This window comes from Mycotypha africana (genome assembly GCF_025528875.1).
Source record: "Mycotypha africana strain NRRL 2978 chromosome Unknown BDF20scaffold_13, whole genome shotgun sequence".
Lineage (NCBI taxonomy): Eukaryota > Fungi > Mucoromycota > Mucoromycetes > Mucorales > Mycotyphaceae > Mycotypha > Mycotypha africana.
Genome location: NW_026515737.1, coordinates 448953 through 471638, shown reverse-complemented (window position 1 = coordinate 471638; position 22686 = coordinate 448953). Strand labels below are relative to the sequence as shown.

At 37.3% G+C, this 22686-nt stretch overlaps 10 protein-coding genes across 10 annotated transcripts; 3 read left to right on the top strand and 7 right to left on the bottom strand.

Annotated features, from left to right (window-relative positions):
- On the bottom strand, nucleotides 1-969 carry BDF20DRAFT_204009 (ribosomal protein S18-domain-containing protein). Its single transcript, XM_053074914.1, has 3 exons — nucleotides 644-969; nucleotides 482-541; nucleotides 1-385 (listed from the first exon to the last, which is right to left on the bottom strand). Exons 1-3 carry the CDS (start codon nucleotides 756-758, stop codon nucleotides 66-68), a joined length of 495 nt encoding a protein of 164 aa, XP_052931580.1. The 5' UTR covers nucleotides 759-969; the 3' UTR covers nucleotides 1-65.
- On the bottom strand, nucleotides 691-3378 carry BDF20DRAFT_926948 (uncharacterized protein; the record flags this gene model as incomplete). Its single annotated transcript, XM_053084710.1, has 5 exons — nucleotides 691-1616; nucleotides 1726-2149; nucleotides 2223-2372; nucleotides 2598-2749; nucleotides 2818-3378. The coding sequence occupies 5 exons, from the start codon at nucleotides 3376-3378 to the stop codon at nucleotides 1182-1184; spliced, it is 1722 nt and encodes a 573-aa protein (XP_052931579.1). The 3' UTR covers nucleotides 691-1181.
- Nucleotides 3379-3954: 576 nt separating this feature from the next.
- Nucleotides 3955-6138, bottom strand: BDF20DRAFT_203778 (uncharacterized protein). The gene is made up of 5 exons (XM_053074912.1): nucleotides 5745-6138; nucleotides 5622-5657; nucleotides 5424-5531; nucleotides 5256-5325; nucleotides 3955-5180 (listed from the first exon to the last, which is right to left on the bottom strand). The coding sequence occupies exons 1-5, from the start codon at nucleotides 5775-5777 to the stop codon at nucleotides 4105-4107; spliced, it is 1323 nt and encodes a 440-aa protein (XP_052931578.1). The 5' UTR covers nucleotides 5778-6138; the 3' UTR covers nucleotides 3955-4104.
- Nucleotides 6139-6341: 203 nt separating this feature from the next.
- On the top strand, nucleotides 6342-7563 carry BDF20DRAFT_828433 (rraga protein; the record flags this gene model as incomplete). Its single annotated transcript, XM_053078248.1, has 5 exons — nucleotides 6342-6432; nucleotides 6511-6577; nucleotides 6663-6885; nucleotides 6984-7079; nucleotides 7162-7563. 5 exons carry the CDS (start codon nucleotides 6342-6344, stop codon nucleotides 7561-7563), a joined length of 879 nt encoding a protein of 292 aa, XP_052931577.1.
- Nucleotides 7564-8351: 788 nt separating this feature from the next.
- BDF20DRAFT_839852 (uncharacterized protein) lies at nucleotides 8352-9307 on the top strand (the record flags this gene model as incomplete). Its single annotated transcript, XM_053079325.1, has 2 exons — nucleotides 8352-8537; nucleotides 8609-9307. The coding sequence occupies 2 exons, from the start codon at nucleotides 8352-8354 to the stop codon at nucleotides 9305-9307; spliced, it is 885 nt and encodes a 294-aa protein (XP_052931576.1).
- A 159-nt stretch (nucleotides 9308-9466) lies between these two features.
- Nucleotides 9467-10715, bottom strand: BDF20DRAFT_908265 (uncharacterized protein; the record flags this gene model as incomplete). The annotated part of the gene is made up of 3 exons (XM_053083466.1): nucleotides 9467-10263; nucleotides 10350-10583; nucleotides 10670-10715. The coding sequence occupies 3 exons, from the start codon at nucleotides 10713-10715 to the stop codon at nucleotides 9467-9469; spliced, it is 1077 nt and encodes a 358-aa protein (XP_052931575.1).
- Nucleotides 10716-14165: 3450 nt separating this feature from the next.
- Nucleotides 14166-15704, bottom strand: BDF20DRAFT_917254 (WD40-repeat-containing domain protein; the record flags this gene model as incomplete). The annotated part of the gene is made up of 7 exons (XM_053084544.1): nucleotides 14166-14261; nucleotides 14327-14573; nucleotides 14632-14756; nucleotides 14904-15224; nucleotides 15319-15411; nucleotides 15504-15590; nucleotides 15681-15704. 7 exons carry the CDS (start codon nucleotides 15702-15704, stop codon nucleotides 14166-14168), a joined length of 993 nt encoding a protein of 330 aa, XP_052931574.1.
- Nucleotides 15705-16289: 585 nt separating this feature from the next.
- On the top strand, nucleotides 16290-17571 carry BDF20DRAFT_828673 (Gcp-like domain-containing protein; the record flags this gene model as incomplete). The annotated part of the gene is made up of 3 exons (XM_053078265.1): nucleotides 16290-16685; nucleotides 16743-17317; nucleotides 17484-17571. 3 exons carry the CDS (start codon nucleotides 16290-16292, stop codon nucleotides 17569-17571), a joined length of 1059 nt encoding a protein of 352 aa, XP_052931573.1.
- A 169-nt stretch (nucleotides 17572-17740) lies between these two features.
- BDF20DRAFT_898426 (acyltransferase ChoActase/COT/CPT) lies at nucleotides 17741-20164 on the bottom strand. Its single transcript, XM_053082615.1, has 7 exons — nucleotides 19602-20164; nucleotides 19304-19525; nucleotides 19134-19236; nucleotides 18857-19075; nucleotides 18742-18797; nucleotides 18299-18680; nucleotides 17741-18228 (listed from the first exon to the last, which is right to left on the bottom strand). Exons 1-7 carry the CDS (start codon nucleotides 20042-20044, stop codon nucleotides 17809-17811), a joined length of 1845 nt encoding a protein of 614 aa, XP_052931572.1. The 5' UTR covers nucleotides 20045-20164; the 3' UTR covers nucleotides 17741-17808.
- BDF20DRAFT_898422 (phenylalanyl-tRNA synthetase) lies at nucleotides 20165-22062 on the bottom strand. The gene is made up of 3 exons (XM_053082614.1): nucleotides 20658-22062; nucleotides 20518-20591; nucleotides 20165-20453 (listed from the first exon to the last, which is right to left on the bottom strand). Exons 1-3 carry the CDS (start codon nucleotides 21735-21737, stop codon nucleotides 20369-20371), a joined length of 1239 nt encoding a protein of 412 aa, XP_052931571.1. The 5' UTR covers nucleotides 21738-22062; the 3' UTR covers nucleotides 20165-20368.
- Nucleotides 22063-22686: the final 624 nt, after the last annotated feature.

Below are 22686 nucleotides of genomic sequence, written 5' to 3'. Positions count from 1 at the left end.
ATTCCAATATCTTTAACTGCTTTGCATTATTTTTCCCAACCCATCCTCATAATCTCTTGCTTTTGTTACTTACCCATTGCTCTAGCACGTTTAATAGCTTTCGCTAATCTACGCTGATTTTTCGCTCTAACTCCTGTTTGATCCCTTGGTAAAATCTTTCCAGTTTCTGAAATAAATCTTGTCAAAAGTTTATAGTTCTTGTATTGGTGGAGTGGATCGATCCCTAATTGGTCAAAGGGATCTTCCGAGTTGATTTTGGAACTGTTGCGTAGAGTTCGTTGTTGCTCCTTGTAGCGGGTATCATCTAAATCCATTGGGTGATAAGTGTCACCGGGATGATGATACTTCTGGAACCGGTTACTTGCTGCCAACTTCACTTTGTCCTCTGAAAAGTTGAAGCGGAGGAGAAAAAGTAACATTGTTAACATACCATTCTATCGATTTATCGATATATAATACACAATCAAGAATTTGAGCTTACGTTCTTTTGTATTCTGTAATAAATCGCAGATCTTTGATTGTACTTGAGCATTCATGGTTTCTTTGTCTTTTAAAAAAAAAAACAAGTTGCCAGTTAGGACAGGTGTATAAGGTAGGAGAGAGCCAAATCTGACAAAAGCAGAATCCCAATTTTTTAACCTACTGTTAAGTTGTTTTTCTGTTCTTTTATGAACAGCTGCTGATAAGGCCGGTGTTGCCGTTGCAGGTGCTTTGATGACTCTAGATATTGTAGAAAATGCTCGGCTTTGTAATGACATTGTGCGTTATACAGATCCAAGTTTTAAAAAGATGTCTAAACGATAGTGGAGCAAGGGACAATTTTTAGGGAAAAAGTCAACCCCATACAAAGTTGCTGTCAATGGGATTGAAATTCCGAAGCCAATCTTTGAGTTGTTCTGAAATGCCCAAATCTAAGCGACAAAGGCGATGGTTCAATGAGAGCAGATAATGCTTTTAGCTTTTTCTTTAAGGCATGTTGAAATGGGTGATAAAGGTACTTCTTTTCTGTAAATGGCATCTATAGCAATAGACATAATAATGCTCTTTTGAATTTTAAACGGCTTACTCATTTCAATAAAAAGTATTGTTCATAAAATAGTTCTCTTCTAATTTAGAGTGATTTTATAATCATTTTGTGTAATTTATTTCTTTATTCAATATAGCAATGAAAGCGTTCTCTTTTAATCGGAAAGTGAAGACAGTAACTGGTTTGCCTCTTCACAAGCTTCTTTATATCTTTGCCATATAGGTAACTCATTATCCGTCTGTGAATCAAAATCAGTATGCTCACTAGAAACAGGGGAAGTACATCTGCTAACTGTAGCCGAACTTCGTGCAGAATAATCTATACCACCAACATGTCCTTCCAAGTATATCATGAACAAACTGTTCAATAATTCTGCCTGTTGAGAGGTCAACGTTCCTTCCGCCATAACATTCGGATTCTCTGTAAAAGATAGCCAAACTTCCTTAAATGTTTGGTAGAGTGGGTCTTCTTGGATGTAATCGGGACCGATTATCATTTGAGCTTGCTGAGCAATTTTAATGGCATCTTGTAGACCTATTGTTCTAAGCTCCGGATTGATTGCCTTCATATAAGCTTGTCTATTTAAAATCTTATGTAAATAATGATAAGAATACAAGAAATGAAGATCAGAATTAGTGCTCTCATGATTCGATCTATTGATACTTATTCAAGGTTGTTCGTCCCCATTTCTTATTTACCTGTAGACAAGCCTTCCCAAATCTCTTTACCAAATCATTGAAAGAAATAGATTCCAATCCAGAGTAAGCAGTTGACAAATCGGTATCTAACATCACTTGTGTTTTCCATGAAGCTTCTACTCTCTTCGTATCCAAAAATTGCTGCAAAGCATTGGCGAAATCCTTCTTTGAGAAATATATCAAAGCTTGAGTAATCATAGTGCCGATAGCCGAATAAGATTCATATTCTTTCCAGATTAATTTCAACTCACTATCTTCTTTAGCAGCTTTTTCATCCACAATATAGTCAGCTTCGATTTCATCCTCATCAACGTTGTTATCAACCATATTGTATCTTTCGCTAGGTGCCTTATCTTTTGAATATAGCAAATACAAATGTTCCAAATTTAGATGATGTTGAGTACGAGCTAAAAATACCTCGAAACTATAAAAATTTGAAGCCATTCGTTAGCAGCAATGAAACAAACAAAAAATCCAACACGTTGTGGTATTTTTACCTTTTAAGGAGACGATAATCATCTTTGGGAAAGGTAGAAACTCTAACAATCTCATTATTGACACGATCGCGTAGTTTCAAAAATGGTTGTCCTGAGAATAAATACGAAGAATTATTGCTCTGATGGTTAGATTCAATTTGAACTTGATTGCTATCTTTGTCGAGTGTCGGTGGTGCGTGACTTAAGAAGGGATTGTTAACATTGAATGTATGTGTTGGGCTTGTTGCATTTCTGTTAATCGCAGACACAAAAGGATTATTGTAATTAGGAGAATGATATGTCATGTTTTCGTCTATTACATGCTCATTTTCATAATGAACAGAGCCTTGCTTTTCACGTAGGGGAATATCCTCCTCTATTGTTGAATCCTCATACGCTGCTTTCGAAATGTTATGGAAGGGCGATGTGTATGACGTGGCGGATGGCCCTATGGGTTCCTCTACAACTACTTCATCCATTATTGTTGAGGGATTGTTATAACTGTATAGTTCTTTCTCAAACAGCTCATTATCTGCAGTAATGAACTCCTACAATAAATTGATTACCAGTATTATTCACCCTAGTCCATGATATAGGTATTATAATAAACCCTTACTTTGAGTGTGTTGGGCATCCAATCGTTGTAAAGTTGTTCTTTCGTGAACCTCGGTAACGTCTTGGCATTGCTATCTGCAGCCGTGTACAGAAGAGCGAAAGGTGATACAGGATCAGCATAAATGTCATTTTCAGTAACAGGCTCAACCGATGCATCACAGAACTTGAACCAACCCCCTCCCCTGGCATGTTCGTCACAATTTCGTTGCTCACTTTTAGCATCCAAGGGTATATCCTGCAATAAATTCTCCTCCGCAGGTTTAGCGGGTTCTACCCAAATGTAGGCCCAATGGTGTCCTGTTCCGCTTAAACCATCATGATGGAATGACGCTCGCAAAGAGTAAGGGTAATCTTTTAAATCATCCCTATTGTTGAATATGCTGGCCATCTTTTGTTGATGGCTTTCAATACGAGCCTCCAAGTCCTCTATTCTTGCCACAATTGACTGTTTGATTTTGCTTATAGATGACTGAACAAGTTCAATATCTTCTGGCGTTAATGGATCCTCTCCACTCGTATCATCTTCTTCCTCAAACTGCTGCCTAGAACAAAAATGATCCATTGCTAAATCAAGAATGCTTGGCATGCTCAGGGTTTGAAAATTATCGTGATGGCTAGCATTGCTGCTATTGCTTAATCTCTCCAAGTCAAGCCGACATTGGCGTATTTCTTTACGATAAGTATCCATTTGTTTAAATCCTTCTAATGATATAGCTTTCTTTTCCTCTAAATATCTGTCAAAATAAACTGTTTGCTCGATATTAAACCTCGTTGTTCTTTTTTCATCTCTGTCTTCCAATATTATCATCAAAATAGGCGGTATTTCTGTGAAAGTTGTGAATCTGTACTGCTCCTTTTCATCTGTCTCTTGCTCTGAATCAGATATGGATGGGTCGCACTCATCTCTGTTTATTCCATCCTGTTTAATTTGATGTGGCTCAAGAGATTCATACATTAAGGGATCTAAACAAAGATGGATCGAATTCATATGCTCATGTATGTTGAGTGTTAGGAAGTTGACTTCTTCAGTATCCTCTTCATATCCGTATATAACTTTTGCTTTCCACTGGAATAGCCTTTTCGAAAGTCAGTGTTATAATGTTTGCTACATTTCGTCGTCTTCAAATTCAAATTGAAATCTTACCGTTTAAGATTTGCTTCATAATCGATATCGTCCGAATAATTGCCAGCTTCCAACAAGCAAGTGATCAACATCTCGATAAACGCTGAAAAGCGTAAGGAAACAAGATCAATAATTCATCGTTTGGGTTCATCAAGAAAAACTTAATCATTTACCATCAAATGACTTCTCATTATACTTCCAATCTAGTCGACTATTGTTGTTAAGACTTGTACGAGGCATATGAATAGCTACTGATGCTTCCTGGCCACTAGCATTCAATGCCCTGGTAAAATGAGCAATATTCCCGTATCTCCGTTTTGAGAACCCCAAAAATCCGAATATCTTTTGTAATTCTGCTAGCGCTTGAACTGATTTGGGTACACATTGCAGTTCATTTTCATAACGTTCTTCGTATTCTACTTCCTCTATGTTACTAGCGAATGGTGTGCTTGTGATAGTTTCATTGAATGGGGTATCCATATGCTCAATATTCCAGTCCGTCAAATTGTCATTATTGAAAGAATTATCCTCATGAAGCGTTAACTTCTGCATTGTATCAACAGCAACGTCTACATTCACTAGATTGTCTACTGTTTTATCAGTGATGTAATCAGTGTTACTATAATGGCTATTAGCACTCGAAACTGATTCTGTAGGTATGATTGATGTCGGTATCTCTGATGCGATAGGTAGTGTCGGTGCTGTCGTTGACAAGCTGTAATCAGTACCACTCGTCGATTTAACGATCGGTACTTTCGTCTTCACCTCCCGCAAAATATAGCCTGGTACAGGTTCACCATAACCACGCCAATATTCTTTCGACGTTGAAGCATGAGCGTGATCACCACCATAAGTGTAAGGTATAGGTCGATAAGCGAGTATCAATTGCTGAAATGCTGTGATATGAAATAGAGCTTGAATCAGTATTGGTGAATAAGCGCAATTGGAGGAAGGAGGCCTCAATCCAATGGGTATATTTCTAAGCGCTTTTCTCTCATTAGGGTTTTCAGGGTCACTCCACCATGTAAGTGAATTATATCTTCCTGCGACTGAAGTCTGTGCTGTCATTGTTGAATGTGAAGAAGCAGCTGAGAAAGAAGAAGAAGAAGAAGAGGGTGGTATAGAAGTTACGTTCGGCTCTTTGGCAGTGAAAGGAACGACACTCCAATCCGGAGCGGCAGCAGGCTTTTGCGAAGTAAAAGTAGCTGCTTTATCAAGGTAAGCCTTCGGTGCAGTGGTATCTAAAGTGTTTAATGCCATTTAATTAAACGAGATTCATGCAAAATTGCACCTTGTGCATTATCTCATAAGCTTACGGTTTTCTTGCTCTTCAAGACTGAATCTGATGGCCATTTCTTTATCTGTTTCCATTTTCTCATCGATTACCTTTCGAAGACAAGAAGAAGGGTGGTAGTGGGAGGAATAACATTGTTAATAAAATGAAATGTACATAATAAAAATTTGAAAGTATTTGAATAAATTACTGAAGCATCGATATTCATATCATTATTATAATCTTCATCGTCCTCATCACTCAGTTCTGCACCAGAGAAAATATAATCAGCAGCTCTAGCTACATCATTATTATATCTCTTATGGAAAGCAGTATCAATAGGAAAAGATCTGAATCAATTTAAAACTGTATATCGCTTGAAATATTCTGTCAGTTGGCATATATTTACTGCTAAGGCTCTTTTCGCTTGTCCTCTTGTTACACCCTTAAACGAGAAAGCGTGATAGCATAAAAATCATCAGCATGCATCAATAGGCTAATGAAACCGAAATAAAGGTCGCTCATAGCTTACCAAAACTTGCAATTGGTTTATGGCATCTTCCATTGTTGGTACCGTGCTGATTGACTTTTTGTTGAAATTTCCACAACGAACAAAAAAAGGTAAAAAAAAAAAGAAATAGGAATAGTAACTAATTTTTTATCTATTTATTTTTCTTTGTATTCTTGTGAGTTGTAATCAATTATTCGGAGTTGAGGCGTATGGTTGTTCTGTTGCTATAACAATGAACATAGAAGGGTTAATCAGAAACAAGTCATTTGAAGATTGTTCGAGCTAAAAGTGAATCTTGCCAGAACACAAAGATGCCTTCCTCCATTGTACGTTGTCGTCTCAGCGGCAGTTTGGCAGAATTGTCCACATACAATAAGGTAAATGATTTTGATTGGCTAAACAGCTTTGTAATTTAAATTCATATTGTTGAATGCAGCCGTATCTCATAAACTTCTTTTAACTCCACAATAGCATAAATCGAACAACGTGAATCATACAACATGAAGAAAAAAGAGAAAGTACGCGGCTTTTTTTTAAAGCTGTTCGAGCCTTATCTACAGTGTTAAAATCAACTTTGCTCAACCATATTCTTCTTCTTTCTTATTGAAGGTATTGCTTATGGGCAAGAGTGGATCTGGAAAAACGTCTATGCGTTCTATTATCTTTAGCAATTATATAGCCCGAGATACGCGAAGACTAGGAGCTACAAGTAACATATGAAACAACATATTGTCTTTATTGTTAGACAGCTAGATTGACCACTCACTATTGACAATGATAACTTCAGTCGATGTTGAACATTCAAATGTCAAGTTTTTGGGGAATTTGGTACTTAACTTATGGGACTGTGGAGGGTAACGCTTAACTGACTATAATGAGGGTGGTCTCAGCTAATGCCTTCTAGTTGATTAATTCCAAATTATTCTTTTCAATTCACAGACAAGAAGCGTTTATGGAAAATTACTTTGCCTCACAAAGAGATAGAATCTTCAAAAATGTTGAAGTGTTGATTTATGTATTCGACGTGGAGAGTAGGGATTGGGAAAAGGATCTACATTATTATCAGTCTTGCCTAGAAGCCATTCAAACCAACTCGAAAGAAGCGAGGATATTCTGTTTAATACACAAAATGGACTTAGTACCAGAGCATCAAAGGGATCAAGTGAGTCATTTAAGTAACTTATTTATGCTTCCAGGTTGGTAGGAAAGCAAGACGCGTTTCTAATGGCTATTGTATTTGGCTATCTTGAATGGGTGTAGGTGTTTGAACAAAGAGTATTAGAATTACAGCGACGATCGGAACCACTATCGATACAAGCATTTAGTACATCAATATGGGATGAAACTCTGTATGCTGTAAGTGATATAGAAGTGGCTAGTGATAAACAAAATGAAGCGTCAAAATAGAAGCTTCCTTTTGACTATTTTTGTACTATAGGCTTGGTCAAAGATTATTCATTGCTTAATACCCAATATTCGCGTACTAGAATCACATTTGAGTCAATTCTGTCGTATATGTGATTCCGATGAAGTAGTTTTATTCGAGAGAACAACATTTTTAGTGATTGCTACAGCCGCTACAGTACCACATCAGGATCATCATAGGTTCGAAAAGATCAGCAATATCATTAAGCAATTCAATCTGGGGTGCAGTCGCTCACAGACAAGGTTCAAAAGTATGGAAATAAGAGGAAGTAGTTTTACAGCGTTTGTCGACGTCCTGACAAATAATACATATATCATGGTGGTTATGTCAGACCCAAACATACAATCAGCGGCCACTTTATTGAATATAGCAGCAGCTAAAAAGCATTTTGAAAAGCTTGAGGTTCAGAAATAAAGCGAACTGGCTTCTGTATAAATCTATAGTAATAGGTCTTTGCATAATATATCTATCATTATCATTTGATCGTTTATGATCGCTGAGAAAGTGTCAGTGTAACCCATATGGAAAATACGACGTTGAATTGAAGCGGTAATACAACTTTATAAGTCTCCTGCAGCAAAACTGATGGAACCGTTTCATTAAGCATGATGTTGCATCGAAAGATGTTCTTGATTGTTTTGTATATTTCTTCTCGTCTTTTCTTTTTGTTAACACTATTAAGTGTTCCAAGAAAGATAGAAACAGATGAAAACTGTTACTTAGCACGTTAAAAGACGATAGGTTCGCAATATAGCTGTAAAAGAATATCAATTTTCTTTTTTAACAAAGAGAAATTTCTACTGACGTATGCCGTTTAATTGACAAGAAAAAAGAATTAGGAAAGTTCAATTTCTGCGTGAATGTCCTCTGTATGCGGAGAATAAGTTGTTTTCAGTTGCAAACGTCATGCATTAGATAAAAGAGTATTTTTACAACTTATTGCATTTGTCTTGCTGTTGACAAAGCTGTGCAGTTAGTAAAATTTCTTTTTTTATATGTTACGGCTGATGCCCTTGCCTCACTTAAAAGTATAAAAAAGCTAAACCAATGAAAATCGTTCTTAATGCAAATCAGAAAAAGCAAATAAATCTCGATTCTTGTCTTTTTTTCTTTCTCCTCGTCAGCTTATTCTTCCCTTCTTTCTTTCCATTACTATATCTATCAACTTCTCCATACATTGCATAAAGTCTGTAATTTACACTATGACGAATAGAGCAAGGCGTTACCATCAAAGTTCTTCTTTGTCACAATACCCAAGAAGATACTCTTATCCGCCTACCAGAAATGTCGTGCCTGCAGCATTTTTTCCAGGCCACTCCAAAAAGCCCTTCGTAGATAATATCGTTTATCCTTTGACTGAAGAGAATCTGGCAATTCATACAAGTTGTGTGAGTTAAAATGTTAATCACATACATAGAATATCAATATAGCTAATATATCTCCCTGTTGATTGTCTTAGATGGCTCCTCAAAGTCAGGAAGAGAAACTTCGTAACTTGATACTATTTGTACAAAATCAACATAATACCCTCTTAGAGCAACAACAACAACAACAACAACAACGAGAGCCAGGCGATGATTCAATCCGCTTCGTGAGGACTGACTCAGTAGCATCGTTCAGAGACGACGGTGAGCAACTTCAGCACTACTGCGGCAACAAAAATTCGAAAGAGATCAAGAAGACAAATTGGTTAAAGAAGTTCGCAAAGTGGCTCCGCACATCGGATCAGCAACAGCAACAGGAACGAAAACCAGAAGTTAAGAACAAAAATAAGAGTAGACGTCATTTGTCATGGTCAGCAGGCATTAATTTAAAGAAGGCTCACACTGTTGACCTATTACCTGATCAACAACAACATAATGCGTTCAAGAAACGAGACTCAGGCTTTTCTTCACGGTTTTTTTTCCATTCTATAAGCAATGAAAATTGCAATAAACGAACCAACCAACAACAACAGCAATTGAATTCTATACCTATCATTAGACAACCCAAATTCTCCTCGTACAATGATGAAAATACCAACCACGCTTTCCCTGTCAACAATCCAAGTAGCACTAGAAGAAAGAGTTATCATATGACAAGGAATCCTGCTTCCAACGCAGCATTACTTTTCGAGGAGACGGGTAATAGCAGGGTACAACCTTACGTTGCAGTTTAGAATACCAAACAAATTCCCCTTGTCTGTAAATAGCTTTCTCTTAATCAATATCAACAAACATAACTACTCATATTGCCTACACTATGATAATCATTCGCTTATGTTATAATCTTCAAAAAAACGTACTCAAATGCAGTTTATTCATATTCATCGCATAATTTACAGGGTAATAACGCGTCCTTCATCATTACTTTGTTGAGCAAGTTCAATGATACGTATACAATTCATACCATCTTCAGGCTTAACTGCCAAATGAGAGGGATCGTTTTTCAAGATAGCTTCTGCCACATTATTGTAATAACTTAAATAGCTACCCTTTTCGGTTGTAACTTGGCCAACAATATGGACACCGTTGATGTCACTGTTGATGGTACCATAGCTGCTGGCACTTTCCACGCCAAATCCATCATCAGCAGGCACTTTGCCACTCTTCAACTGGTCTTCTTGCACATCCAAATTGTTCTTCACGAAAGAACCATTCATACCTCTCAAATGAAAACGCAATTTAGGATCGTGTCGAGCTAACATGCTGGAACGTAAAATAGCCTTCAAATGCTTGTGTTCATAATTGAGAATAATTGTGAAATCGTCAATAACATTTGTTTCCTTGAGTTGTCGCTGATTACTTAGAGTGGCATAAACAGAAGTAGGCAGGCCAAATAGATGCAATGCTTGATCGATCAAGTGAGCACCCAAATCATAAAGCATACCGGAACCAGGAGCATCATTTTGTTCTCTCCATCCTTGTTTCATAAAGTTACGGAAGCGGTCAAAGTGGGATTCATACTCAACGAGGCGACCCAATTGTTCTCCTTCAATTAACTTCTTGACAGTAAGGAAGTCACCGTCCCATCGACGATTTTGGTACACACTGCAAACACGTTTGGTTTCCTTGGAAACTTTGACGAGTTCTTCGGCTTCCTTTGATGTAATAGTGAAAGGCTTTTCAACAACCACTATTTTTTATCAAACGCACAATTTTCACTTCAGTAAGCAAATCATGGATCGGTTGCCTCTGTCTATCATCGTGTATAAAGCTTACCGTGCTTTCCCTTCTTCATAGCTTCGAGGGCTAAGGGATAGTGTGAGCCGTTTGGAGTAGTAATTACGACCAAATCAATAGAGTCGTCAGCGAAGAGCTCATCAGTGCTCTTTTTGACATTGATCCAGGGATACTTTTCCTTTGACTTGTCACTATGGCGTTCAACCACAGCAGACAAATGTAGATAAGGAGAAGATGTAATCAAAGGACAATGGAAGACACGAGAAGACATGCCTATTCAGGAAAGAAAAGACGCGTTAGGTGGATCAAGCTTCCTCTTTGTTCTTTGCCTCGGTACATCATTCTCACTAGCAGCTTACCAAAACCGACAACACCGACGTTGACCTTTTGTTGATTATCTGCCATGATGGAAAAATGTTATGCTATGCTAAAAATACTATGAAATAGGAATGAAAAGAAAGTTGGTAAAATTTCCTTCCCCATCTAATACCTCTTTTTATGGTATTTTAATGGCGGGAACAGCAGTCAGGCAAAGACACTTTCCTGGCGTCATAATTTCCTTATATATAATTAAACGGGATCTAAATTTTTTCCCGCTCATTCTTCCCAGTTTACAGGTTTTTAGTTTCGGGTTGAAACAAAGCTAAAATAAACTGGGCAGAAAATATTAAATTTTTGGGACATTTGAGTTGATGTTTGAAAATTGAAATACACTAAAATGAAGACGCTTACCTGTAAAAAATCGAGCCAGTTTCGTTCTGGAGATACTAGGAAATGACTAAAGTGTTGTCCTTCCAAATCGAAATGCTGATAAACATCATGTTTCTTTTTGCTGCATTGATATTGCGGTTCTATAGTATCTTACAAGTTTTGCAAACAAGGATACTACAGTCATGGACGGTGTCAAATGCTTCTAATGTGTCTGAGCAACCAAATGGATCTCTTCACCCTGATTCTTATGCTTTTCTTCAACAGATCTAAGTTTCTGTATAGTAGAACTTTTGAACATGAATTGGGCTGAAAATTACAAAGAATGAGGAATACGAAATGGAACGGATCTTTAACCCGCTTAAAATACAACTTCATTATAATATAGCTTGGCAACAAAAATGCGAGAAAAGCGTTGCTGAACGACGCGTCTCAAGATTATTCAAGAATGGTAATCTAAAAGGATGACAAACATAGTTAAAAAAAGTTGTCGCCTTTGTCTAGAAAAAAGCTTCAATTAATTTGAATTTGCGTTTTATTCTGTCTAAAAAATTAGGAGCTGTTGAAATCTTAACCAATAAAACTGCATTTTACATTGCCCTAAGCTTCTGTAGCCCTCCTGCTTAATAATCAGAAAATGTGACTTGTTTTGTAGCATTATTGCTTAATAGTTTATTGATAATGAGTAAATCTGAAGCAATTACATAGCAACTAGCGAGCTTTTGCTTCTCCAAAGATCTTTCAGCAGCGAAGAAAGATCCATTGAAATATCTTTAGGCATTTTTACGTAGCCGCCATTGTTTAATTGACACCCTATGTGTTTCGTCACATTGCATTTACCGTCTAACAGACTGTGAAGACTAACGTGAATCATGCTTTGGAAAGTTGAGAAAGTCGAGAATTTTTTTATTTGATTTTTGTTTGTCATCATTTCATCTTCACCTATTGCGTATTGCTTCATAGCGCCAGCTAGTTCTCCATAACCATTCTGCATTCAACGTAATACAGAACATTTCGTTGATATGGGTATGATAAGGGTTATTAGATGTTATTTCGAGAATAGCTGTGCCCTAAATGAAACCCGGCAAATAGTGCTTATGTTGGTATATTATCTGTAATCTGGCCTCCATCCGTCTTTCTGTTGTTGCATGGTGCTTCCTTGATGGTTCTTGGCTTTGAGCGTCTATATGGAGAGCATGCAATGACTTATCTTTTGGCCTCCTCTACTTGCTCGAGGGCTTAGCAGCCTGCGTTTGGCAATCAGTCTCAGTATTTACTGATTAAATGAGAACGAAGGAATGTGCTAGACCCTTGTCTTTCCAAAATGATTGTGAAACTTAACTGTTGTCATTGAAAGGTTCATGTGGGTTGTTACTACTCACCACAGTCAACACAAATATTTATCCCAAGTACATGCCCCATCATGTCAATTGAAGACATAATATGTTTTGTCTACAGAACAAAAAGAAGAATATAATGACTTTGCTTCCGACTATTGTTCGTTGCTGCTTCCTATTTGTCTTTCAAATGTACTTTGCTTTTCTACAAGATATGCTTAACTATACTTATAGATAGATTATTGATGATGTGATAAGGCGTTGTCAGAGAACCAAAAGACTTTTATTGTAGTCGAATTTTAACGTTATACATCTTTCGAGCATGCTCGCTCACTATTGCTTATACAGTACGTTATTACGATCGTATTCAAGCAGATAAAGACCTCTGACATGTTTGTTTAAGAAATCATCATGTATAATAATGTTCGCGTCGGCTTTTCATACAATGAAACAAACAAGGCATTGGTTGTAATTACCTCAAATGCAATATCAGCTTGATTGTTCATCGCTCAGATTGAAATTGACGATACACTGAGAAGACTCACGATAGCGAATATGATAGTGCCCGGTCTAAAGTTGACAGTGTAAATAAATTTATGGCTTTCTAAAGCTTACAATTCTTTTTTTTTTTTTTTTTTTTTTTTTTTTTGCAGTCTACGTTTTCTTTTTGAGCATAGCAAAATAAAATACCTATGAAAAGAGGGTAAAAATAGGTAATGCTGTCCTACCATCGAAAATTGCAGACAGGAGTATATCGTGAACTTGAACGAAGAGTGAAAGGTCAAATACACATCCGTTACAATAGCCAACATTGTGAAAGAGAACTCTAATATGAACCAATAAAAGGCTATTCTTAGCTTTCAATTTACGCAGGTAAGTTCGCAGGAACCACAGAATAATCATCCTTGCTCTATAGATTCTACTTTTGTCATTTCACTTTTGAAAGAGGCTTGCTGCTAAGAAGACGAATAGATAGATATATGAAACGAGTTGTTTCATGTAGGCTTTGGCTTTGAAGCAATCAACAATAAAAACTGATACTATGATTGCCCTATTTAATATTACGTTAAGGTGAACCTCCAGTCCCACCCTTTCTCGCCAGAATATTGTTTTTATGAGCTTGTTACCTACGATATGCTTGATCACAAAGAAGTTTCTCACCATTAGCTTGCTTGCAAATAAGGCAAGTTAGAGTCGGACTTCAATGAGCAAGCACATTGTCAGTTAACTATGTATTTCGCAGAACAAACTATTTTTGTTCCTTTTTTTTTGTCATCTAGTTTCCTTTTAAAAAAGAATGAGGCTTGATGAGTTCATACTTCATATTGTTAAAACTTTGAAACAATTATACTAAGGATTGCATTCTGATTCAAAGAAGATAGGTGGATGTACAAAAAATAGCAAGGAGTTGGTAGAAGACCCAGATGATACAAGAGGTATACCGTCAATGATAATGTTGCCTAGACTATTTTCAATGGATTACACTTTATTCGAGTAATCATGTCCCGAAAAATTAATCTCCATCACGCTGACCATACGTCAAACGACAAAAAATCATTTCAGATAAGGAGGCAATAATTAGGGAAAATCTGTTGTATCCAAGACGTAATAATACTGATTACATTTTTATTACTTGATTGTTGCAGAATAATAAAGGGGGATATGATATCTTAAGATAAAAAGGAAGATTAATGCACCGTAGGAAAAGGAAGAACGAAACAGTAGTATTCGTGTACAGTCAATTTCAGGAAATGACTGTAAGTAGGGAAAAAAAAAAGAACCGGCTTTGTAAGCTGTCAGTGCTGTTCGTTTATCGCTTCTTGGTCGTACGAGGTTTGATCTCTTCATCTTTGACAGCGTGTAAGTAGATCTTATTGGTATTAGAAGGTAATGCTTGTTTATAACCCTGCAACCATCAAATTTTCCGATTAGTAAATTGAAGAGAAGGATTAGTTTATTATTATAACATACCTTTGACCAGTCGTAACTAATAGCATATGCATATATACTGCCATTTCTGTTGAAGGTTGTACAAGCAATTTGTCCATTTGCCTTAGGGAAAGGCTTTAATCTTTGCTTAGAGTCCTTATCCCAAAAACTGACAGTACCATCACCGCCTGCTGTAGAAAATGTTCCGTGTACGGGATGAAAGCTAATATCATTTACTGCATATACATTCTTTGCTTCATCTCGATGACACTTGAACGAAAAGTTTTTACTGAAACATATGTTAGCCCATCAGTATTCTGCCATGAATCCTACTTTTCAAAACTTACGATGAATCTCTGTCCTCGACATATTGAATACCAACTCTTCCTTCAATCGAACCAACAGCAAAACCTTTGCTATCAGAGAAACAAGAAACGACACGCGTTTGCCATTTTAATGGTGATGCGATATTCTATTCGAGAAATTAAGTAAGTAATTGTAGATGCGAAATTCTAAGACAATATGATATGATGAAGTCATTCTCTTCTATTTCGCTTTTTCTTTTTTTTTGCTGCTCCTTTCGTGATGTGGGAAGGAAAAAATTAAAAAATATACTTACTTTGAAAATGACTGTAGGATTGTTCAAATCAAATATACAGAGATGTTTCTCAGCGGTGCCAACAACCATTAAAGGCCCCTTGGAATCCAATGAATAACAACGTTCTGGTAACTGAACTGTACCCACAGGTGTAGGGGAGCGAGTATCCCAATATCGAATCGTCTTATCCCAGCTACCTGTAGCAACAATATTACCTTGATCCAGAAATTTTATACTTTTGATCGTATCATCGTGTTGCGCAATTTGTGTTGATTGCCCAGTTGAAATATCGTACATTCTGCCTGCTTTATCTGCGCCACCTGATACGACTTTTGTACCGTCCTGCAGCAATCAAACAAAATACATTTTTGTGAATATCGCAATAAATACAAGATTTAAATAAATAGTTATTTGTCAAAAGGTGGATGATATTTACTTTGCTCCAACTAACACATAATGCGGGGGCTTCATGACTGTAAGCTGCTTTTGGTACAGTTGCACCTGAAGGTTGAACTTCATAGATACGAACCTAGCATAAATTTATAGTAACGTTAATAAAAATTACGACAAATATCTATCGTCTGTTCTGTGGTTGTACAATTCTAGAAATTGTTACTTTACTTGATTGTCCCAAGACGAAACTGAAAGAAAATCGGCTTGAGGTGAGAAATCTAAACAAGAGATGCCGTCGCTTGGAGGAGAAACAACCTTTGTATTTCATGAAAGGGTTATATATTAGTGATTTAGTATTAAAATTTTATTTCCTATACCGATTAAGTGAAGAATAACGTTTTCTACCTCGAAATCTTTTTGATCCAACATGGCAGGTTTAAAAGAATGTACAAGCTTAAGCACGCGTAAGATGGAAGAAGAAAAAACAAATTTTTTTAGCGGCCCCACTGATAGCATTTGGCATTAAGTCCAGAGTTTTTTAAAGTCAGCAACTTCAATTCTTTTACTTCCTGTGGTTTTGGTTCAATTGATGAATATGAAGAATTAGCATTTCATACTCCCATTATCATTTTCCAAGTGAATGACAGTTACTATTGAAATTTAGGCTCATATGATAGACGCTAATAGAGGTTTTAGGCTGTATACGATAAATTGTTCGTATGCTTTTATCATTCTAATGGTGGTACTTCTTTGCTCAAATACAACACTGATTGATATAGCCTACTGCAGCAATAGTAGGTAGCTCTAAAAGCTAGACTTTTTGAGGGCTTACAAATGCTATCTGAGCTAGTTGAGGAGAGTTCTAAAGAACAAATGCATTTGGCTCCACCGTTGAAATGTTCGGCCCTAATCTAGTTCCTGGATTCAAGTGCGGAGAATTGAAGTGGAGCGGAGTAGAATACTCAAAAATGGTTATGGCATTTTTTATCAGGATCCTTACAATAACCACTGCTTATGAGACTTATTCAGAAATCATTCAAACTCACGAGGGGGTTGGCGACATTCAATAAACCGTTACGCGTATTAGGCATAGAAACTTCATGTGATGACACCTCGGCTGCGATTGTCACTTCGGATAAAAAGATTCTAGCAGAAACTGTAAAAGGACAACAGGAATTACATGAGCCAATGGGTGGTGTAGTTCCAACATTAGCAAGCAACGGTCATTCACGAAACTTGCCAGGTGTCATCTGCGAGACGCTAGATAAGGCAGGTCTGTCTATTCATGATCTTGATGCTATTGCAGTGACCAGAGGACCAGGTTTGCCACCCTGTTTGCCTGTTGGCCTAAATGCTGCAAAGACCTTAGCAGCCGTCAACAAAAAGAAATTGATTGGAGTGCATCATATGGTAATATAGAACTAGAATGCTCCCTGATCGTGTCATTAAATGCTTATTTAAATATAGGAAGCGCATGCTTTGACAGCACGCTTGACAACAAATTCACAAAGTGAACAGCCTGCACCAGCCTTCCCATTCATGGCATTACTCATATCTGGAGGACATACACTTCTTCTCACAGTAAACAATATCGGTGATTACAACCAATTAGGAACAACGCTCGATAACTCAGTTGGAGAAGCGATTGACAAAACCGCAAGACATCTAGAGCTGGATTGGATAAAAGGAAGAAGAGGTGGCCCAGGAGCAGCTTTAGAAAAGGCAGCTTTGAATGGCGACCCTGAAAGATTTTTATCGCATCTACCGAAGCCAATGCTACAGAGGAACAAATCTGTCATTGCTTTTAGTTTCTCCGGTTTAAAAACGGCCGTCTCTAGATTAATAAATATAGATAAATGCGTAGATTTGAAGAAGCCAGAAGATGTTAGTGATATTGCTGCCGCCTTTCAAACAGCCTGCATTCGTCATTTGGAACAAAAAATAACTTTGGCTTTCGAACAAGAGTTGGTGCAATTAAAGAAACCGCTGACTGCATTAGTTGTAAGCGGTGGCGTGGCAAGCAACACGTTTTTTAGGACGAGGTACGAAAAATTCACCTTTTCTCAATATACTTCGTGTTATACTAACCGTTCATCAATATTGTAGGTTAAATGTATTGGCGCAATCGTACGGACTGCCGTTAATATGTCCACCACCACATCTTTGTACGGATAATGGGGTCATGATCGCTTGGGCAGGTATTGAGAGACTACAGGCTGGATTAATTGATGATTATACAATTACTACCTTGCCAAAATGGCCGTTGGAGTCATTAAAAGAAGCAAATAAGAAATAGACAATGACGAATTGTAGACTGGACTAATGCAATTTCTTTTCAAACTCTCAATCACTGGTCCGCCTAAATTCTTACTACTAGTTTGTCTTCCATAAGCTCTTATAGCAGCTCGAGTATGCAAACTATCTATACCCTAACGCTTTAAAGCAATAATTTTATATATAACAATTCCGTTGTTTTTTATTGAGCTTGCGAATTAAAATTGAACACTTCATGCACCTTATCAAATTGGACACTTCATTCAGTCATGATTTCTCTCTCTGCGACTTCACCGAAATCTTCAAGTGTAGTGGTAATTATCTTTCTAAAGGCTTCAGAGCTGGTACCTTCATAATTATTCCACGATGAAATGCTCATACGCACACGTTCTTTACCAATTGCATAATTGATACCGTAACCTTCGGGCACAACGGCTGCAAATCCTCCCCATGAATAATCTCCCGGTGATGTATTAGACGTTGATAATTTCCAATATTGCGAATCCCAGTAAGATGAGTCTTTGAAAATAGTAGCTGCATTAGATGCTGCTTCATCTTCCGTCATTTGGCTACGGAGACCAAGTAAATGACGGTCAACACCATGTCCATTACTAGCTGCTTTCATATATTCTGAATGGCTGGCAATAGCTTCCTTTAGTAATCTTAATTTATCTTTCATCTATCGTGAATGAGTTGGTTGGATGCTTTTAGTAATTGATGTCTTGAGCAATTCATGGACTTGTACCTACCTTAACATCCTTATTATCCCAAGCTTGTACAAATGCAACAGACTCCAATGTACAGCTTCGAACTGTTTCCGTACGCCCTGCTATAAACTTACGCGTTGAAGCAGACTCGTAAGTTGGACAGTGTGTCCCAGTATGTCGGTAATAAGCAAGTTGATATATCATTTGCATCCAGCTGTCTGGGCTAATCTTGGCTTTTTTCATAAAATCTGAACCATAATTGCCATAGTGTAGTAAAACACTGTCAAGATTTTCAATCAAAGCTGTTGCATTCTTTTCTGCGTTTCTGATACTTCCATTCAAATTGTTGGTAATATCCCAAGTTAATAGTCGGGGCTCTTCGACATTAACAAAGGAGTTAATCTTAATGTCTTTGAAAGGCTCTCTAAAGATTGATCGCTTTAGCTAGGCATGTCGGACAATAGGTTTGCAGAACCTGCATTTACCTTTCTAATACATCTTCAACAACTCGTAGTGGAACAACTGCATCTATTGGCGAGTGCTACATAGAACTACGCTGTTAAATCTATGCAAGGATTTTACGTATGCAGAAGATTTTACCTCTCCGTTGACACCAGCTCGACCATTATTCTCTACAATGAATTGTAAACACTTGTCGAACCATCTGTTTCTTCCTTTTCTGCCATGAAATATATTTCTATGCGATGAATCAAGTTCGATTGGCGAGCTATAGTCATCGAGACATAGAGTGAAGATAGATCGATCAATTTCTTCCAAAGCTTTTGCGTTGGTTCGCACTTTTTGCAATTGTTGCCTGATCTATATATTGCTTTAAAATTAATGCAAATGCTGTTATAATCGCACTGATTGTACTTACAGAACCCCATGTATCTCGATGCTCCGTTGTCAATAAGCCTACAGGTGGTTGTCGCTGCTCCAAAGGAGTTTTATCAACTTGGTTAATCACACTTTGTAATTGGCTTATATATTCGCATGTTAGGTTTTCAATACTTTATCATCTTGAAAGAGGAAAACTTTTTATAATACCTCTCTAAGACATTTAGTGGCAGCGACTGACCAATGGAATTGATTACCTGCACCGAGAATATTTGATCTTTATAAATTACAGTAATATGTTTTGCTAGGCAGGGCCATTGACTCGATACAGTATCAATGTATGGATCTGCTATACGGGTTGTGCCAAACATGCCTTTCAACTGGTGCATGCATAAGGGTCCAGAACGTGTCATATCAGGAGGTATTTCCTCGCTGTTTTTCAAAAAAAAAAAAAGAGTTAGATCATCAATAGCAATCGTAGTATACGCTGCATGTTTCATTTTCTTACTTATTAATACGGTTCGAATAATCTACGACCCCCTTAATTATATCAGCTGAACGCTTAATTTGGAAATCTGATGCTTTACCCTCCTTTGTTGTTTCAACAAGACCATTTGGTGGATCGCGAAATTGATTCCACCAGTTAACGTTGATGAAAGTAGGGATACGGTATTCAAGATATGCCTTCCGTAGCCATAAACGATCAAGCCAATTTAATCCTAAAACCGCCTCCTGCTTATCCAAATCATACAGGCGATTCTGCAATACTTCGGCAAGTCCATTTGGTTTAAAAAATTTATCTATTTTTTTTGTCACTTCCGCATGCTCAGCGGCAGAGAGCAGAGGTAGGAGACTGCGCTTATACCGTGCAGCAGTTAAATCGAGTTCTGGAATAGGCAAGCGTGGTAGTTTCCCTTGGTTTGAGAATGTTTTTAAAGCAGTTGAATACATGCGATGGGTTCTAATTTGAAAGTCATTCGTGAATAGAAATATTATGTAATACGTCTTCCCTTTCTATCTACTCTACCCAAAATTACAAGGTTTTTTGAACATTTTAAATTTTTATTAGAAGCCAAAAGGAAAAAAGAAAAGAAAGGCCTTCAAATAAAGATGGTGAGAAAAAGGCTTGGGTGTCGCATGTGATTTTTAATGTGTTGATCATTCTACTCCTCGACATGCTTTGAGGTACCATATATTAATTTGGCCAATCAAATTACAGTTGTTAAAAATTCAGGTACGGCTTTCCCTACTGGGCTTTTTTGACAGCTGTACTTTTTATCGTAATTCTACATTCATTTCTGATCGGACTGCAGAGCGAACCTTTTCTTGAATTTGATTAATCTCTTCATTTGTGACGTTTCTAATGTGATTTGATTTGGTTTAGAAATTAGTTAGCAGTTTTTTTGCCTCTTAAACAGATTTACCTGTCCATTGATCTATAGTTGATGCGGTAGCATAAACTGCGCTTCCCTGTTTTAGGATTCCGAAAATCATCAATCTGCAATAATTGTAAGTGAATGTCTATCGCATAACGGAATTTCAAGCTCTCATAATCTCAACTCACCAACTCCACCGTTTCAACAATATCACCAGCAACACCGCGAACTAATTCACAGAAATCATTACCGTGCCATTTGTCGTCGGGAATCCAGAAAGAGATGTCTTTGATGCATGGTGGATATTTAGAGAAAGGGACAAATTTATTGATTTTACCTGGGGTGAACTGCTTAAGAAAACGCTTGTCTTCTGACCAGAACAATCGAATATCTGGAATACCGAAAAGTACCATTGCTAGTCGTTCAAGTCCCATACCAAATGCCCAGCCGATTTTATTGTGAAGCCCAGCCTGATTCAGAATTCTTTGATTTACGACACCACATCCTAGAACCTCAAGCCATTTGCCTTCATAATAAATCTCGACTTCCCAACTTGGACTCGTGAAAGGGAAATAGGCATCTATCCATCGAACCTTTAAGTCTTTTTCTTCAGCAAATAAATTCCGGATCATAAAATTAATTGAGTGCTTTAAGTGTGCTGAAATTAGATCTACTGCTTCAGGAGAATGGCAATCTTGGTAAGGATTATCTGGTTTAATTATCGTATTATCAACGAGTTCTATGTTGGACGTCTTTTCGTTACGAATGCTTTCGAGTTCTGCATTTAATTGTGCCACATTGTTGTCGGTATAAAAAACACCTTCTATTTGATGAAAGACAGGGTAATGAGAAGAATCAATCTCGTCACGCCGATAAACATCACCACTAATCAAAAATTTGTTCTCGCCGGAGGCTAGTCCCTGCAGTTGATGTGCTGATGTGTGAGCACGAAGCACAGTATCTTTGTTGAAATAATAATTATCTGATTTTGTACGGCTGGGATGTTCTTTAGGAATATATAAATCATCAAAATTCTGCTTGGTGGTTACTATGGGGCTGTATGTGTTGAAAGTTTTGAAATTTTGAAAGTTCGACTCAATCAATTGACGGATAATAGATATTGGGTTTTGTGGCTGAAGATGCAGTTTGCGGTTGATTTTAGCAAGTACTGTAGGAGTTACATTTGTCCAGCTATCTGTAGGTATTTCTTGACCATTGATTACAGTTGCATTGGATCTAATTTCGAAATCTGTGCCAATACCACGCATTTCAGTAAGTTAAAGATTTCGATATTACAAAGTTTCTGAGTTACCTTGTTTCGTTGAGTACCAATACCTTTGCGTCGCAAAAACACCTGTACAACGGATCCCTAGTCGTTGTTTTATACTTAATACATAGTTATGATGTAAGGGATCTGCGCAAATCTTCAACATTTGTTTTTCGCTTTTTGACAGTTTATGAGCATGGAAATGGAAGCCAGGGGCACCTTTCCTAATCATGCATAAAATCAAGCGGAGCCGAAAGAGTACCGACCTTTGATCAAAAAAGCCTTTTTCTTGTACCCATTTAGAATTAACGCTCATTAACGTTGAGGAAGCGTATAGCAAGTCTGGAGTGCTAAAAAACAACGCAAAAAGAAGGGCCACTAGATTGAAAAAAAAAACTCCTGAGTGAGATATTTTAAAAGAAGCAGAAAAAGCCAGTTCTCAGAAAAACACAGACTTCATCAAAAGATATTGTGATAATACTCATTTTACAACTAAAGCAGTACAATGTTGAACTGGAACATTTGATAATTTTACTTCGGGATAGCGATCCGCGAGCAACATTATCAATAATGAACGCGACTTGTCCTGTAAGAAAAGTCACCTGCAAACCTTCTGCAAGAAATAGGCAGATAAATTCATTGAAAGATAAGAATGGGTTAAGGAATGGATCATAAAAATTGTGTTTTCATCGATGGGGCAAAATTTTTCATAAATATGAGGTCATTTTATGGACGTTCAAAATAAAGGAACTTCTGCTGCGTTCGAGACAGCTACAACCAATGCGTTAGGCTATACCATTCTTGGAGCAATTTGTACAGCTGGTGTTGCCAATCTTTACATCAAGATTTTTTATAAGCCGAAAGGATGAGGTCGATAAACAAAACCAACTATTACACCGGCTGTTTAAGTCAAATGATGGATGTAATGGCTCGTTTTCCAGACAGTTAGG